This window comes from Lissotriton helveticus, chromosome 10, assembly GCF_964261635.1.
Source record: "Lissotriton helveticus chromosome 10, aLisHel1.1, whole genome shotgun sequence".
Classification (NCBI taxonomy): Eukaryota; Metazoa; Chordata; class Amphibia; order Caudata; family Salamandridae; genus Lissotriton; species Lissotriton helveticus.
Window position 1 is genome coordinate 958,744,370 of NC_136071.1, and position 19,645 is coordinate 958,764,014.

At 45.6% G+C, this 19,645-nt stretch overlaps 1 protein-coding gene across 3 annotated transcripts in view; it reads left to right on the forward strand.

Annotated features, from left to right (window-relative positions):
- Positions 1-14,932, forward strand: part of LOC144784677 (metalloreductase STEAP4-like) — a 187,625-nt gene extending 172,693 nt beyond the window's left edge. Inside the window, exons 5-6 of one of the 3 annotated variants that reach the window (XR_013601693.1) lie at positions 9,401-12,080; positions 12,337-14,932. Coding sequence is in view for 2 of the 3 variants with exons in the window: in XM_078663618.1 (XP_078519744.1) it covers positions 9,401-9,670 (270 nt within the window). In the remaining variant the exon portion in view is untranslated. Of the gene's footprint in view, positions 1-9,400 lie in introns of all 3 variants that reach the window. The other 2 variants (XM_078663618.1, XM_078663617.1) reach the window with 2 other exon arrangements.
- Positions 14,933-19,645: the final 4,713 nt, after the last annotated feature.

A 19,645-nucleotide genomic window follows, 5' to 3' on the forward strand; every position in this document is an offset into this window, starting at 1 on the left:
GTGTGCACATTCAAGCCAAAGCAATTGCATGGAGTCAAAATAGTCGGTCAGTGCAGCCGGGCCCAGAGTGAGAGTTGCAGAATGTAATTGAGCATCAAAGGATGTCATGACATCTAACAATTCTGTTGTGGAATAGATAGGTTTGGACTCAGAGTCTTGGAGCTCAGTAACATAAGTGGAGGTCCATGGAGCACATAGCAGAGTTGCACCTGTCTTGCTCCGGGGGGGGGGGTCACCCTCCCCATATCGTTTATGGTGTGACGGTATAAAAAGTGACTTTCATGAAAGGCTTCCTCCTGGTACTGTCGCTTATATTGATGTGGGAATAGTAAATCCAACCCACCAAAGTCCAACACAAGTATAATAATATTTGTTTTTTAAAGTTGTTTCAATAGATATATTTTTGGGTAATTTGAAAAAGTTAGTGAATTTTGTAAATTTTTTTATTTATTATTTCATTTGAAGTAGTATTTTGCTTATAATATTTTTCTAATATTATTGCATACCTGGTTAATGTTTTATTATCCGGTGTTTATTATAATTAATGTATATTTCCTATTTGTATGTAAATCATATTTTGAAACTGTCATGTTTATTATTTTTTGTAACTTTGTTAAAGTATATAGTTTTAGTTATACTATGTTTGTATATTTTTTATGCATAAGTATATTTTTTTAAATACACCATTATTTTTAAAGTTAATACATGCTTTAAAGTTAATATAGCGTGTTATAGTTAAAATACAATCTGCCACATGCATCAACAGAAGGAATTGCGATTCCTAAATAGCGATTTTTAAGGAATCACTATTTAGGAATCGCAAAAGCCTATGCATGTAGGAATTGCTATAAAAATAAAGATTCCTACACATTTCTTAATTGCTACTCGCAAATTGCTAGCCGCAATTAAGGAATGCCTGGAGGCCCATAGGCCCATAGGAATGAATTGGAGATTGCATGAGCAATTTGCGAGTACCAGTAGGTACTCACAAATTGCTCATGCAATTTCAAGGGTACAAGGATTTCAAGGGTACAAGGGTGTCAAAATGACACCCTGTTAGACCCCTGAAATTGATCTATGCACATATGTTGCACACACACATGCCCTAAGGGCATGTGTCTGCGCAATATGAAACTTTGAAAAATGCACAAAAGTGAATTTTTCAACGTTTTTGCAAATTACCATGAAGTTTAACTTCATGGTAATTCGCTACTCCTATTAGCGAAATCGCTAATTTTGTAACTTTCATGCATTGCATTTAAGGAATCTCAATTTGAGATTCCTTAAATGAAATCGCAATTTAAGGAATCGCAAGTTAGAGATTCTTTAAATTGCGATTTTTGCATTTGGGATGATGCATCCCAAATGCAAAAATACCGGTTGCAAAGGGGCAGATTCTTAGAATCTGCCCATTTGTGACCGGTTTTTCCTTTGATGCATGCGCCTGCACATGCTTACCAATTATTTGATAATATTCTGTTTTTCAGTGTTTTATTGTCGATATATTTTGACTTTACATACAAAGTATTTACAGTCAATATTTGTGCTTTCAATATTTTTGGGAGATATTTTTGTTGCGAATATATTGTCAATTACATTTTTGTTATTTCATCAGACAACTGTATAAATAAACACCCTCAGAGGCACAGCAATATTCTTTAAGGTCGGGCCAGTAATCATATTTTAAGTCTGATCTCATGTCATCACCATATTTAGAAATATCCTTTGAGCCAGCTTGTTGCAGCCGTTGGCGACCTTGTGCCATCCTCTTTCACCCATTGTCTTGATTGAAGTTTTGTGCACATTTGGATTATACCAGTAGAGTACTGAGACATTATACATACATGTCTAGGGGGTGCTTGATCATACATTTGAGTCGGTTTCTGAGATACAACTTATTAGGCAGTCGCACCATGGCAAATGCAGGGGAGGGTGTTAAATGCAGATGCATTGAATGGTCTTGCTGACTGTAATATATCATTGACACCTCTGCACCTGGTGGTTGTCAAAACATTCATTGCAGTACTTTTTTCAGCCTTGGGTGGCAAGAAAGGCACATATGGTAAGGTATTCTCTTGATATTGGGCATTTGTGGTTGGCAACAAACATAATGTGTATTTGTAAAGTGCATGTTCACCTACAAGAGTATCTTGGTGCTGAATAACAGATATTTATTGTTACCCAACTCAATAATACACACTTTATCGACCTCTGAAGGATGAAAGGCTGAATGGGCCCACCAGGATTTAAACCTGTGACCATGAGGTCAAACAGAGGCCCGTGCAGTAGATGCTTTAGTCCACTAGACCACCAGATAGGGCTAAAATGGCGAGTTAAAATTAAACCATTTCAGTATCATTTTTGTGGCTAATAATATAGTTATTTTCTTTGTTTATTAAAGTATGTCTCTGGACAAGATCCCTGGGCAATGGCAACATGGGGTCTAATAAGCAGCTGCCAGGGACTTGACGTGTTTGTCTATAGATCATAGAACACCTGACAGCCTGAGCAGTGTTTCCAAAGTTTCGATCTGGTGGCAGTGGGGTTCAAGGATGTATGATGAGGCAGAGAGCGGTTCACATCCTGAAATAAACAGCTGACATCAGGGTACCTCTGAGGACGGAGCCCCTCCACAGTCAAAAGATATGGGTTAAATCCATCGTTCGTTTGCTCACCATGCTTCCCCAGATTAGACCCAGCCATATGCAAATCAATCTTAACCCTGCTCCCCATAGGAACCGTCCAGCCCAAATTGCCAGGCCAGGTCCCCCGTAAACTGGGAAAAAGCATTCCTGAACCATTTTCAGGGTGTCACCAATCATCAGTCATGCTAGCTTGACTTCAGTGGCACAGTGAGCAAGGAACCCAAAATACTTCAGACCATACAGAACACTGCGGCCAGACTCATCCTGGACCTTCTCGTGCAGATGCACATTGCTCCCACTTCAGAAACCTCCATTGGCTACCCATCTAGAATAGATGCCAGTTCAAGATCCTCACTCACTCATTCAAGGCCCTTCCAACCAAGGACCTTCCTACGTCAACCATCCAATGAACTTACACCTACCAGCAAAACATCTGTGATCCGTCTCTCTTGCCCTCGCACACAACCCCGCATCCTTTGCAACTGCTTTGGGGCCGCTCCCTTTCCTACATTGTGTCCAAGACCTGGAACACTCTGCCCCTCCACCCTGTACAGTACCTTCCCTGGCAGACTTCAGAAAGAAGCTCCAGACCTTGTTTTTCGATGGAGACACAGCACCAGATAACCCTGGAGGTGGCAGGGCTTTCTCTAAACAAATGCTGATTGACTGATTTTTTGATATTCCTATCTCCCCTCTTCCCCTGATGTATTGATTACTGCATCCAGTGATCCACCCCTCGAAGTCCAATCTGTGCCGTAAGACCTGAATTTAGTTTTTTTTTGTTTTGGTATTGGGTGGAAAGGGGGAGTGAGTAAGGCCTCCACAAACTTTCTCCCTCATCGAGAAATTAATTTATTTCCACTTGAAATGAATTGGAAATCTATGCCAAGGCTGTTAAAGCTGCCTGTGTGGTGAGAGTGGAAAAAGGAAAGAAAATGTGCTTGGTGGTCCTCTACTGCTGTCTGTTGTTACGACAGAGATGCCGCTAACAGCAGAGCATGTTCCAAAAGACATGGGGCCAATTATGACTTTGGCAGTGCTGCACCGGCTCTGGGTCAGCACAGCACCGCCAAAGCCATGCAGGGACCATCTGCCAGATTACAAGTACAACTCAGGTCTGGTGGGCTTTTCTATGTTGTCCCCACAGCGATGCCCTGAAAATGGGCACCGTAGTGGCAACACAAAAGAAGTTCTGTGAAGTGCAAGCAGTGCTGGAACTTGGGGGTGCATGCAAACAGGGGGGCACATGTTGTACCCTCCTTAATGCATCCCCATGGCAGCAGGGACATGGGGTCCCTGCGGAGCTCCCTTTATTTCCCCTCCCCAGTCACATGGCAGTCAGACCTCCATGAAAAGGCTGGTGATTGGGAAGCTCAAAAGTTGCTTGGTGGACAATGGTGGTCCAACCTTGCATATTGAATATTCCTCTCCGCTACACCACTTCCAGGGAGCAGGGGTTTCCTGGTGCAGCAGTGGGTGATGCCAATGGCTGCCTAGAAATAGGGTGGCCACAGGACCGCCACTACAGTGCCAGCACTAGTCTGGCAGTCAAAGACCGCCAGACACAAAATCGGGCCTTAGATCTTCATCCCTGGGTCCATTTCACTGGGGTTACAGTGCTAAACAAAAGTCCTTGATAGTTTCTCATTAGAGGAACAAGGATCAGTTAATGCTTAGTCCAAAATTGTTCGTATTTGATTTGACAATGAACCAGAATATCCACACGTGGTCCCTCTCCTTGAAGCGATCTATAACTAGGGCACAGATAGGAAAGGGTGCCATACAGAAAGGTGTACATTTGAGAATGCAGGTAAAGACTTCCGTACATCCTCTAAACCCATTTTGCTCCGTTTTGACCTCAGCATTTTTCTTGTGACAAGTGCACAGTTTTAACACACTATAGTATTACTATTGACAAAGCCAACAAATCTTGCTTTCTCTTTAGGGCACAGCACAGACTGAATACTCTACAAGCTGAATAGGCTCATGGGCAACACATATCATCACACATGCACACAACACAAACTGGCCCACAGGAAGGCAACATGCATAAATGGAATATATCAGCTTGTCTCTCTCCATAGTGGCTCAGTGGGAGAAACTTAATAGACTAGAATGCAGCCCCAGGCAATACGCCTCAGCTGTCATTATTTCAAGCACTCCCTTCATCACTATATGTTTTGTTGCACTAACATGACCTAAACATGTGCCTACCTCGTTCTGCATGAATACATTGTATGCCTGTGGGCCAGTTTGTGTTGTATGTGCAAGCATCTCTCTCCTGTAGTTTTGTCTCTCTGTACAAGGAAAGTGCCGGCCTATTGGCATTGTCAATGCTATTTTAGAAAAGCAACCCCAACTAACATGAGTACGTCTTGCCAGTATGGCCACACACAAATTAGTCCCCCTTAAACCACTCAAACGCACACCTTGCCAGATAGCGTCACATGATTGACCCTTCCAGGTAGGTCGCTCCCCCTCCGCACAGCACCGCCTGTGCCCGTTCTCTCCCTCACTGCCCACGTGTCTCTCTGCCCAGTTTCCCTTCTGCTCCCCTCGCTGCCCCTGTGTCTCTTTGCCTGGTTTTTCCTTCTGCTCCCCTCGCGGCCCCCGTGTCTCTCTGCCCGTTTTTGCCTTCTGTTGCTTAGCTGCCCCTGCATTTCTGTGACCTTTCTGCCTTCTGTGCCACTCGTTTCCCCGTTTTTTGTGCCATTTCTGCCATTTCTTGTGACCTTTTGCCCTCTGTGCCACTCGTTTCCCCCTCAATTGTTGTGCCCTTTTGCCTTCTGTTTCCTTCGTCGCCCCTCACCGACCCCGCAACTGCGTCCCCTGCGGCTACGCCCCCCTGACTTCCCATTCGCTGCCCCCACATCCCGCCTCCTAGCTGCTCCTCACTCCCACCTCGCCACACATGCCAGCTGCTGCGCGGTCATGCCGCTGGCGCGCGGCAAGACTGTCTGCGCCCGCCAACGCCTGGACCGCGCCCAGCGCCAGAACCCCTGGCCCCCACACTCGCCACCACTACGACGCCAGCACTCTGCTCGCTCTGAACCCCGGACGGACCCACAACTGTTTAAAGGCCGCCCCGAAACGCACACATCGTCCCTTCACCTGCCGGAACTGCAGGTACACCAGCCACAGAGCCGACAAACCACCCACCAAGAAAGACCTCAACCACCTCCGATGCATAATACTGAACACCCGCTCCGCACGCAGACACTCCGTCGAGCTCTGGGACCTGCTCAACACAACCTCCCCAGACGTCGCCTTCCTGACAGAGACCTGGTTGTACAACTCCTCCGCATCTGCCATCGCCATAGCCATCCCAGGCGGCTACAAGATCACCCGCAGGGACCGCACCAACAGAGTCGGAGGAGGAACGCCATCGTCCAGAAGAACAGCATCAGGGTCTCGACTAGCACCGACGACGCTCTCAGCACCGCCGAACACAGGCATTTCCAGATCTCCACAGACCCCAACTCCACCCTCATAGGCACCCTCGTCTACCGACCCCCGGATCCTGCCCCCAGTTCAGCGACTCCATCGCCGACTTCATCAGCACGCACGCCCTGACCTCCACCGACTACATCCTCCTCGGAGACCTGACCTTTCACCTTGAGAACAACAACGACACCTACTCCACAACCCTGATCGATAACCTCGCCAACCTCGGACTGAGACAGCTTGTCACAATGCCCACCCACTCTGCCGGCCACACGCTCAACCCCGTCTTCTCTTCAATCCCGCACGTCTCCGTCACCCACCCCACCGAACTCCTCTGGACCGACCACCGCTGCATCCACTTCACCTTCTAGAAACCCACCACACACCACCATACCCAACAGATCTCCCGCCGCTGCTGGAGCTAAATCACCGAAAGACAAACTACATGCAAACCTTGCTCTCGGCCCACCTACCGAACCCTCCAACACCGACGTCGCTGCCCACAACCTCAGTCGCTGGATCGAGGACTGCGCCAACACCCTCGCCCCGCTGAAGAAACCCCCCCACAGAGACACCAGCAAGAGGGCCAGCTGGTTCACCCCAGAACTCCTAGATTCCAAGCAAGCCTGTTGGAAACTAGAGAAGAAATGGCACAGTGAATAAACTCCGGACAGCCACGCAGCACACAAGAATGCCATCCGCAACCACCACCACCTCATCAGGGCTTCCAAGAAGACCTCCTTCAAAGACCGCCTCGACAACAACGCACACGTCAGCAAGGAGCTCTTCAACATCATGCAGGAACTCTCCAACCCCAGCTCCAACACCAACGACATCCCGCCGTCCAAGCCCATCCAAGCCCTGTGCGACTCCCTCGCCACCTTCTTCCACCGCAAGATAGCAGACATCCACGACAGCTTCAACACCCAGACAACCTCAACAGACAGCAACACAACAGACCCTCCGCACACCATCGACCACATCCCCTTGCTAGCCTGGACCAGCGTGAGCGTCAATGACACCATCAAGACCATGAGCACAATCCACTCCGGCTCACCGTCAGACCCACTCCGGCACCACGTCTGCAACAAAGCAAACAGCTCCATCGCACCCCCCTACGCAACGTCATCAATCTCTCCCTTGAGAACGCGACCATCCCAGAGAGCTGGAAACACGCCGAGATCAACGCCCTACTCAAAAAACCCAAGGCAGACCCAAGAGACCTCAAGAACTTCCGACGCAACTCTCTGCTCCCCTTCCCCGCCAAGGTCATAGAGAGAATCGTTAACAGACAGCTAACCCAATACCTCGAAGAGAACAGAATCCTGGACCCTTCCCAGTTAGGGTTCCACAGCAACCACAGCACCGAGACCGCCCTCATCGCCGCCACCGACGACATCAGGACCCTGCTAGACAATGGGGAGACTGCAGCACTCGTCCTCCTTGACCTCTCCTCCGCCTCCGACACCGTCTGCCACCGCACACTACGCGCACGCCTCCATGCCGCAGGGATCCGAGACAAGGCTCTGGAATGGACCACCTGTGGAGTGGTGTGGCTCACTGGTTAGAGGCGGCAGACCCGGAAGCAGAGAACGACCCGGGACCAGGGTTCAATTCCCGACGCGGCAGGGTCGTGGACCAGGGTCAGCGGACATGACAATGCTCGCCTCAGCGCCTACTCTAACCAGGGATCACACTCGGCAACTCTGGGCATTAAGCTTGCCTCATCTCTACAACGGCCCCCACAGACACCGGGGATGCCTGGTTTCACCATGGAGATACCCAGAAGGGATCATCTCACAGGGAAAGCCAGGACGGGTTCCCCAGCAGTCTCCAGCGCCGGGACGCTTACGAGCAGCTGTGCGCTTTACAAATCCAACACATTTACATTTACCTCCTTCCTCTCCGGCAGAACCCAGAGCATCCGCCTCCCCGTTACGTTCCGAAGCCTTCGAGATCATCTGCAGCGTACCTCAAGGATCCTCCCTCAGCCCGACACTGTTCAACATTTACATTGTCCCGCTCGCACACATCGCCCGACAGCATGACCTCAACATAATCTCCTACGCCGATGACCCTCAACTGATCCTCTCCCTCACCAAGGACCCCATCACTGCCAAAGCCAACCTCCATGAAGGAATGAAGTCCGTTGCCAACTGGATGAAGATCAGCCGTCTGAAGCTGAACTCGGACAAGACAGAGGTCCTCATCCTCGGCTCCAACCCATCAGCCTGGAACGACTCCTGGTGGCCAACGGCACTGGGGGCAGCCCGACCCCCACCGACCACGCACACAACCTGGGAATCATCCTCGACTCAATGCTCTCAATGACCAAGCAAGTATACGCCGTCTCCTCCTCCTGCTTCAACACCCTCCGCATGCTCCACAAGATCTACAGATGGATCCCGACAGATACAAGAAAGACAGTCACCCAGGCCCTCGTCAGCAGCAGACTCGACTATGGAATCGCCCTCTATGCGGGAGCCCCGACCAAGCTCATCAATTGACTACAACGCATCCAAAACACCTCGGCATGACTGATCCTCGATGTACCATGACACGGCGACATCACCCCCCACCTAAGAAACCTGCACTGGCTCCCCGTCAACAAGAGCATATCCTTCAAGCTCCTCATCCACGCACACAAGGCACTCCACAAGACCGGCCCAGCCTACCTCAACAGACTGCTCTCCTTCTACACCCCCAACCGCTAGCAACGCTCCGCCGACCTCTCACTCGCCACCGCTCCGTGCATCCGAAGAACAACCACTGGCGGGAGATCCTTCTCCCACCTCGCCGCCAAGACATGGAACACCCTCCCACTGAGCCTACGACAGACCCAAGACCTGCTGACCTTCAGGAGTATAGGCTGTTTGATCAGTAGCGGCCCCCACCTCCCCCCCAGCGCCTTGAGACACTCACGGGTATGTAGTGCGCTTAACAAATGACTGATTGATTGATGATTTTGGCTCCCTTCACACTTTCAACCAGTAGAGAGCTTATACCACAAACTGGGCTAAAAGGTGAGCTGGAAGCCCCTCCATGGAGTGGGATTCTAGTGCATGCATATTTGGAGGCTCTTGCCAGGTGGGAAGAAGGGCATTGGGCACTGCTCTGCAAAACACCCCACCCCCTTCAAGGCCCTGCCCCTCCTCTCAAGTTTTAGAAAGATTTAATGAGTTGGCAGGTTTTCAACTGTGTGAGATGTCCACAACTCATGATGACTTTTTTATGCATATGTAAATGATTTACCCACATACATTTAACAGGTTGTGTAATGTTTTTTTTTATCTTTTCCCGTTTCTTTGCAGTCTAAACTAGGATACCTTACTTTGATCCTCTGCACTGGACATACACTGGTCTATGGCTGGGATCGCTTTATCTTCGGTCCATTTTACAGATGGCATCTTCCTCCAGCTTTTGTGTTGTCTCTCATCATACCATGCGCAGTGTTGGCCCTTAAGTTTATCCTTATAGCTCCATGTGTGGACAGAAAAATAATGAAAATTCGTCAGGGGTGGGAAAGGAATTCCCAAAATCCAAAGAAGGACGTCAGTGAAAATGGAAAAACAACTGTGTAAACGTCTAAGTATGTTTGTATGTTGTTGTCATACCCTTTTTAGCCACTACACGATAAGGTGACACAACTGGCAAAGGGATCCATTGCAGTTAAAAAATGCTGCATTGTTTACAGATGCCTAATAATTCTAAGTGAAATACCACTGTTTCCAATTTCAGTTCCAATTCAAGTACGAAAATACATTGTGTAGTCAGGTGTACTTCTATGCATTGTTTTATGCTTATGACAAATCTGGTTTCTTCCATTAGATGGCTGTAATTCAAGGATCAGGCGCTATATTATAGACAGTGCACCAGGGACGCAATGGACATGTGCGCCTGCTTTGTGTCCCCGGGGCATTTTTGTATTACAGTAGAGTCTGCAGGTGCTTGTGTGGGCCCTCTGTAATACCGATAGCGCTGGTGCACATGTAGCACCAGCGCTATCCATCATTTGCATGATGGCATTGAACCATGCAAATGAGAAGATTTCTTTGCCTCAGCGTCCATGGCATATTATGGAAGTAGGCGCAAAGGCAAAGAAGCCAGGAGATGCAATGAAAGTGCACCACAAAAAGGTGGCACATTGACAGTGCGCCTCCTTAAGGCAGCACTCTTGGGGATGAAGGGGGTCCCATGGTCTTACCAGACATCCCCTTGCAGGTGGGTGCAGTCACTCACAGCACCCTCCTGCAAGGGGATCTCTAATCCCTTTTGAAAGTACAGGTGGGTTGCTGCCTGTACTGTGAAACACGGAGTGGTTTTGAAGTAGCCGCTCCATATTTCACTTGAATGCGTTTTCCCCCAGGCAGCACCAGTTTGCAGCTACTCTGAAGCTACTCTGAAGGCAGCGCATTCTTTATAGGGTGAACTCTCACTGTTTGCACACAACACACCAGTTTGAAGGTTCTCAGTGGTGCAGACAGGGAAAGTACACCTTAACCATAATACAGGCTCAGGTGTCGTCCTCTCCAGAGTATATACATGAATAGATGTCACTTCATAAGTTTGAACCTTAGTAACACACACTGACGTGTCCTAATAATGGATCTTGATTCATTGTATCTTTCTTCACTTGCATACTCACACTGCACCATGTTTTCAACATTTAACTTGATCCAAAGACAACAGGTTAAAAAGAAGCTGTATGTTGATGCTCATGATACTGTTTCTGTTCGAACATTGGTCTTCAAGACCACAGACACAACACACAAGCAGTTGTAGTAGAAGCTACCAATCTCTTTTAGCACCTTTTAGTCATAAGGTAAACACCCTCATGCTAATTACTGACGAGTCCCCACTTCCATTCCATTCCACATCTTCCCCATCTGGCTCATTGAGTGTCCTCTTGTTGCCCAACTTTCCCTCTAAACTGCAACCTCAGTACCCTTTCCCACTCCACTGTACACAACGGCCACCTATGTTGTTTCACTGCTTCCACGTGCCCTTCCACTCTTCTTCTACATGGCATTTTGTTTCATGTTGGCTGTGTTTAAACTGTATAGGTCCAATACATGCTTACTTACTAGCAAGCATTCCTAGATTAAAAAAAACACTCAAGCCCTAATAATAAACAAAGCATTCAGGCCCTTATTCTGAGTGAACAGAATGGGATTTTCACGGACAAGTTATATACAGTGACCAAAGTTGGGAAAATGCTTCTTTACTTTATATGAATATGATAGTAATATTACATCATTATGTCAGGACATAAGTATCACTCTAGTGAGAGTAGTAAAGGTGTTGGGTTCTTTTAATGTAGTACATTTTATGCAGTTTCTATAGTCCCTACTTAAAACCCCAACTTCCTTTATTCATTTATAGTAACCATGATCCATCTCTTGAGAGTGATCCAGATCCTGAAGAGACATGAATGAGGACAACATTGTCAAGCTCCATCCGAAGAGAATCTCCCATTATCCCCCTTAGTAATCTCGCCCGCCTCTCTTTTCTGGCCAGCATTCCACTACCGTGAGGGACATCAAAATGGGGGAACGCATGTTTTCTGTCCCAACAGCATCTCCCCATCTGACTTGGACATCAGTTTGTATAAGGGATTTACAGCTAGATTCATCATAGTCCCGTTTTGCGAGTCCTTAATAGCGATTATTAAGGAATCGCTATTAAGGACTTGCAAAACGGGATTCATATAGGAATAGCAAAAAATATTGCGATTCCTACATCATCCTTATTTGCGATTAGCAAATTGCTCATCGCAAATAAGGAATAACTCCCCATTCATTCCTATGGGCCTAAAGGCCCATAGGAATGAATGGGGAGTTATTCCTTATTTGCGATGAGCAATTTGCTAATCGCAAATAAGAATGCGATTTCAAGGGTGCCTGGGGTGTCCAAAGGACACCCTGTAGCACCCCTGAAATGGAAATGTAGCCTGATGTTGCGCACCCACATGTCCAAAGGACATGTGTGTGTGTAACATACCCCTTAGAAAAACGCACTAAAGTTTTCGCTATTTACCACGAAGTCAGACTTCGTGGTAAATAGCGGCCGGAAATTGCGAATTCGCATATTTTAAAAGTTTCATGATTTGCATTTAAGGAATCTCAAATAGAGATTCCTTAAATGCAATTCCTCGCAAAAATATGCGATTTCGCAAATAGTGATTTTTGCATTTGGGATGATGAATCCCAAATGCAAAAATTGCGCTCGCAAAGGGCCAGATTCTGAGAATCTGGCCCTTTGCAAAACGATTTTTCGTTCACGAATCTAGCTGTTAGTTGCCTCCTCCTCTGTCCCATTCTCCTGATTAGTGGGCGAATGAAATCTCACATCTTGCCCTGGACATGTGACCTTTGATAGTCCTGTTTACCTAGCACCTGAGAGTCCCACTCACATTAAGAAGGAATTCCCGGCTTCTGTACCTCTCTCAATGGCTCAGACAAGACAAATGAACATGGTGAAGAGTCAGCCCTGGGTTGTTCCTGTACCCTGTACCATGACACACCCTGTAGTCTACCGTGATACACCCTTTAACCTCTGTCCTTGCTAGTCACTAAGTAGTATCCAGCCATTGCCGTGGTGCAGCGCCGTACTCCACTCTTACCTCTCACCGTCCCAGCAGCGAGAACTCACGAGTTTGAGGGGAAATTCTGCATCCTAGTAGTGAACCATGCATTCTTTTCCTCTTTTGCCTGTGACATATAGCCCCCTGCTCCACTCTCAAGGACTAGAGTTCCCTGTGACACTTATTTGGCCAAAAAAAGCAAAACAGTGTCACAAGTAGACATGGTTTATCACAATTGCCCTTCCTGGGTTCAATATTCCCTTACGTTTTACCGTGGACAAATCCCCCAGGTTATACCAGGAGTTTGTTGTCTGGTAAAAGGCCAGGTTCACATGCAGGAATTAGTACAGGAACACCAACTCCCAAATTGTATCCCCTTCCATACAGGGCTACCAATATGCCTATTAAGGGTAACACTGAGGGGTACACTTACTATTATTTCACGCAATGTGGGGGCTGCAAAGGAACTTGATGCACTGTATTACATACAAGGAATTGAGCGGAAATGCTATATATTTATAAAGATATGGAGCATGTCTGCTCTCTCTTTGCGCTGGTGCACTTTGTATTGCCAATGCCATCACCTGTGCCATAGTGCAAGGGTGCCTGCATTACTGGCAGGATTGTTTTTGTGCAGAAAGGAAAATCTTCCTGCACCAAAGCATTCTTTGAAGGCATATTTCTTTTTCTATGTTTGCTGCATGCTGCATCACAAATGGAAAGAGAAAGTAATGAGTAGACACAATGATATTCCTCCTTGTTTTACCTCTGTTGGATATGCGCTCGATTTTGGTGCAAAACCAGGTTTACAAGACATTGTAAATCTGGGTTTGCTTCAAAATACATGGGTGGATGCATGGGAACTCGTGTGCAACTTTGCCTTTATTAAGCCATGTAAAGCCACGCAAAGTGGCGTTGCGTGGTTCAGTAAGAGCCAAAAATGATTCTACGTTGGGGGTAGAACCTCCAAAGTGATGCAACCCTGATGCAAAATCTTAGTAAATATGTGTTTGAGTATGGTACTAAGGACAGTTAACAATTGGCCAACCATAATGATGATGTCAGTCATATAGAAAGACATACAAAGGAATGTTAAATGGTAGGGTCGTGATTTACCACAGTAATTCTTCGAGATTTGAGTAAATTACTGTAGTGCATTGCATTTTTTAATTTAGTGTGCCTTCCTACATAGCATAGTAGTATGATGTGGTTCTCTGTTCTTGCATCAGTATTTTAGATGTCAAATACCAGTGTTCACTGCACAAAGGATGTAATACTTTACAAAAACTATTTATTCAAGACAAATAAAAAAACATTACATGGACATAATAACAAATAAGTTATATCACTTTACAGTGAGCTATTTTGTGAAAAGCAAATTAAAATGCTGTACGTCTAGAGCAGGTGCTTTCAAATTGTAGCAAAAAATAAACGCTATTGTTTTATATCATAGTACACAGACTTGAACAAAGTAAAAAAGCAGTGACAATTGATTTCGAAAAAAATATCACTTAGTAAAATATATAAGTAAGTCAAATGCACAATAATAACCGAGAAAAAATTGTAATTACATATTAAATACGGACCTTATGCAAAATGACCTGAAGACCTATCCGCTAAGAATATGGAAACACAGTTAAATGGTGATATTCTGCATATTTATCGAAAACACATGGTTTTAGTTTTACATTTTTAAATGAAAATATTTATGTTTGACTGCAATTGCAAATGAAAATATACTCTCGCTGGTAAGGTTGGTTGCTATCAAACACTACTATTAAAAAGTCTCAATGTAATGCATATTTTGGTATTTGTGATTCACGTGCCCATCAATTAAAACAGAATTGTAAGTCCCCGACAGAGGCGTAGCTTTTAGGGGGGAGGGGTGAGAGAGACAGGAAGAAAATGACACCTCCCAAAATATATGCATTCTTGGCTTGGAAGTTGGGTCTGGGGACCCAGAATCAGGCATGCTAAGCCTGTTTTTTCCCATTTGTTTAGATGGGAAATATGAGATTCACACCCCTGAATCGCACCAACTACACTATGCATGTGTTCCCCAAGTGTGTTAACCTTTGTGTTTACATTCCATGGAAAATGTAAGTCTTATTTTTAACCCCAACATCTTGAAGAATATGGTTTCATTTGAAGTTGCCTGTACTTGCTTTAGTTATTGTGTGTGAAATTATCTTATTGTAAATATATGATCATTCCATTTTGTAACATGGTTAACAAATAAAGGGACATCTGAAAATAAAAAGAATGTTTGTATGAAGATTTGTATGTTTTGCAAATACTCAATAGCATTGTATTTGTTTTTCTTTAATGTAACACTTTCCTTCCCTTCGGAGTCCAATCTATAGTAATAGCTTCACCGAAGTGTCAAATGTCACTCTTGATCCTGGGCATCCTTTCAAAGTGTACAGTTGATAGTGTCTTGGATGTAATATACCTTAACGGGCAGGTATTGAGTGAGGTGTGTAGGGCTCAGAAATGTGCTTCAACCATGGTGCTGCAAATGCCACTTAACAAAAACATGAGATGTTACAGAAACTGCCAGAAAAGATGCAGTCACACATATTTACCATTTTTATGAGTATCAGAATCCTATAAAGTGGAACATCATGGAGTGCGCAGTGTGGTGGTCAGTGGAGACGAGGTTTGCGTGTTCTACATGGCATCCAGCCAGAAAACAACGAAGCCCAATCTGAAATGTCAAGCAAACTGGGTATGTACTATAAGGGCCACAGATGACCACCCTCCAGTTTGCACTTTTAGGCAATGAGGCTGTGTAGCATCCAGACATAGAGGTCTAATACCTACAGTGTACTGAGAAAGTAACTGAGATGTGTAGTATGTGGGACCACCCTGAAAGGGCAGAGCCATCCTACCTGGAGGCACTCTTAAGCAGCAAAGATATACCAAGTGGGGTCCACCGAAAAGCAACAATAGACCATCCTCTCTGGAGGCCCATTAGGCAATCAAGATATACGAGTGCAATACACGGATGTAGGAGCTGAGAAATAATAAAACCAAAGGAGGCCATACTAGATACCACACATTGTGGGTCTATGTGTGGTATATAAATAAATAATACCGGATCTAGGTTTTACTGGACATAGCAATAACAGATAGCTCAATAAATAAGAGTCAAGATTCGAGGTAGTAGGAGTTTGCAGGTTTTAATACAGCATAAAGGACAGGAACAGGACAACCTGCACGGGAACAGGATGGCAGCGCTGCCGGGGGCAGGATCAGAATCGGCACAACATTTAATAACAGTGCACAAATATATATACTAAAACAGTTACATTACAATGAATTACAGTAGGCGGAGCAGTGGGTGTGGTCAATAGCAGTCGCGAAAGATAAGGGTGAAAATGGGTGTAACAGGGGCGTATACATAGACATGTGATGTAAACGTAACAGAATATGTCATAAATGGGGCGGAAACATGGAGGGGGCTACCTAAGGAGCCGGGACCTCTAACCTAATGGTGCGCGTAAACTGACAATGACGTGTTACTAGGAGAAGCTGGGGGCTATGAACTCTGTGCTAGGAGCAGAGACTGAAGTCTGGAGAGTCAGGGCGACATGTACCTAAACAGTATCTAGTATCTGATGTTTAGAGAACATGTTGATATAAACTAAGAGTCAGGAGGGGAGAGGCTAACGGACTCTAAGACTGGAGCATGCATTATTCTACATGTAGTGCGTGATGAAGAATATTAAATGACCATTAAATGCAGTATTTCTCTTACATGGAGACGTAAAGGCTAGACAATGACGGAAACTATTGATGCGATTCAGTAGCTTAGGAATGCAGAGAAGGGGGGCTGGACTGATAACTAGAATCATAACATACTCTTGGCAGACTCGTAGGCAGAGCCAGGCTGAGCCGGGCACTGTGAGGCAGGAAGTAAGTGAAGGGTCGAGGATACAGGTGGGGGCTGTATCGCTCCTCAGCGAGGCTCAGGAGACAGGAGCTGAATCTGGTGTCCGGGCCCTTTTGAGGCCTAGAAACGGGGACTTTACAATGAAATAACGTGCACACTGAGAAACGTGGCAACGTAACTTTACATAGGCCTGATACTCGTAGCTTTCACGAGAACTGGAAACTGGCATATTAGTGATGGACACAACTGTAATTGCGTCTTTAATCAAACATACAGGATACATATGCATATTTAATCATGCACACATAACATAAGATGGTGGACACGTAGGGACACAGAACATGGCAAAATTTACTTTTCCACATTCCCTCCTTGTCACTACGTTTCCATCAGGAAACATCAATATTCATGATACCATCTATCATTTCATACAGTATCATTTGCTCGTCTCGAGTTTTCTTGGAACTGGATTTAGGACGGGACTTGGGACTAGAAACACATGATGTAGCACAAATGCCGCAAATCGCAGGGCCACATTGTAAACAGAGGCAGCAACTGAATATGATCGCTACTGCAATACCCAGAAATGACAATACTTTCCATCCCCAGGCGGAAATTATATTCCAGAACCAACCGGACCATGTCCAGGTGCCTGGATCTTGGTGTAACATATGGGCAATTTTATGGAGTCTGGTAATAGCTGAATAAACAGACGGCGCGTTATTAGGAATGAAAATGCAGCAACTAGATCCGATGACTCTACAGGCCCCGCCCCTATCGGCCAGTATGACGTCAAGGACGAGACGATTCTGGAGCACGACAATTCTCATAAAGGATTGTTCTTCGGTTAAGTTACCTAGAGCAGAAGTAGTCTCAATCACTACTGCTTCAAGTGTTCTGGTTAATCTACGTATCAGTTTACTATTTACAACAGTACCTAAGTAGGGGAAGACACCTTTATTGATATCTATGTATTGTTCTAGAGCAGTTTCAGTATAATCGACAATCGGGAGATTTCTCTTGTGTCTAGTATGTACTAGGTGGGAATTCCTATGATAGTCAGGTGGGGCTAGGAAAACTGGTGGCAGTAGGAAGGCAATGTAACATGTACCCTCCCAATCGAGGGGCAGACGAACATATGCGGTCTGACCACAAACAAAATAAGAATGACGTGAAGCTTTGAAAATAGATTTCCTACTGTCACTATACTTGACAATAGTAGTACAATCACTATGGCCTACATGTACGGAACCATTATTTCGGACACATAATTCACCTTTGACTGGTAGTACTGAAATAGCAGGTAAGTCTGGAGTAGAATCAGACTGAACATTCAGGACCATAAAATTCGAAGAATAATTACCTAGATTATAAACTTCATTTTCTAGATCTAACACTGTTCTGTGGGGAAGACCTTGCTTGTCTGGGAAACATGTACTGTTCAGAAAAGACATATCTGTTGAGGATGACGTTAACGTGGACCATGCTCCACACGAACCGTTATGTGAAAATGGATAAGGAAAGAGTGGCAGAACTCCCTTCGGTGTCTGGAAAGGGGGGAGTCGACCACACACCCAACAATTTGTGGCATTGCTGGTCTGGTGTGAATAATGTAACATGCGGACAAAAGAGTTATTACGCATAGCAAGACGATAAGAAAGTTCATGAGGAGGTAGATCACTAAACGTGTGCTCTACTGTAACATTAGCAGACTTATTTACATGAGAAACTGAAAAACACAAATAAAATGCATAACTGATGCAGGAAATCATAATGCTGAAATATAGCAGAAAACATAAAATAATAGTGCAACTTCTAGAGTTCTCACTAACTCTCTCTCTGTGGGGGTCTATTATATACATGTCAGAAACCGGTCTAACCGTTTCACCTAGGGGAGGACTTAGACAATCAAACTGGCTGACTTATTTTACTAGACCTTAGTTTAAGCTTATACTCCTGTTGCGGAGTTTTCTCTAACAGGGAAGGGTTCGTAGCAATGTCTTTTGCGGGACAGTCCTTAAGAATAGTACTTTGGCAGTCTTTAAGATCCTCGGAAATGTTCTTTGAAACAGGTTTCAATCCAAAAAATCTTTTCACATGTGACAAATGGACCCAGCCCTTCCTGCCTTCCAGCTTGACGGCAGTACGGGTGGCCAGGAGGACCTGTCGGGGTTCCTTCCAGCGGGGTTCCAGCGGACTTGAACGATCAAAGTTCCTGACCAAAACCATGCATCCGGGAACGATTTCATGCGGTGCCACCTCGGTATTGTCTGGAAATGCGGCAGCAACCTGTGAACGACAAGAGTTGATGGCAGACATCAAGGAAGCTAGGTAATCTGTCAGCATATTACTTGAAACATCGGTAATACTTCGAGGTCTAGGTGTACCCCACATGTTAGGGGGGCGGCCGAATACGACCTCATAAGGGGACAGACCTGATCTGGAATGTGCGACCATGCGCATATAAAACAAGGCAACTGGCAGAGCTACTAGCCAGTCCACACCTTTCTCTTTACATACTTTTGCAATTCGGATTTTCAGGGTCTGATTATGTCTCTCTACGAGACCGGCTGCTTCTGGATGGCGTACACAATGGAACTTCCACTGGTACCCTAACAAAAGGGAAACATGTTTCATCAACTCGGATGAGAATGGCTGGCCGTTGTCAGAATATACGACTCTAGGGAGTCCGTAGCGGGGGAAGAATTCACGAACCAACTGCTTGGCAGTGGTCGCGGCTGTGTAATCTGGGACTGGATATGCCTCTGTCCACCTGGACAAAGCGCATACCACTACAAGGACATACTTGAAACCTCGACATCGCTCCATCTGAATATAATCCATCTGGAGGACTTCAAAAGGGTGGTCAGGGGGCTGGAATCCACCTTGTTCCACCGGAACACTTTTACCTGGATTAAACTGGCAACATATCATACAAGTACGGACTTTCTGTTTGGCTGCAGCTCGTAAATGCTTGTTGAACCAAATGTTCTGGATACTATCTAACATAGCTTTTTCTCCTAAATGTGCTGGACTATGTGCGGTATTGATAATGACTTGAACCATGGAGTCGGGAAG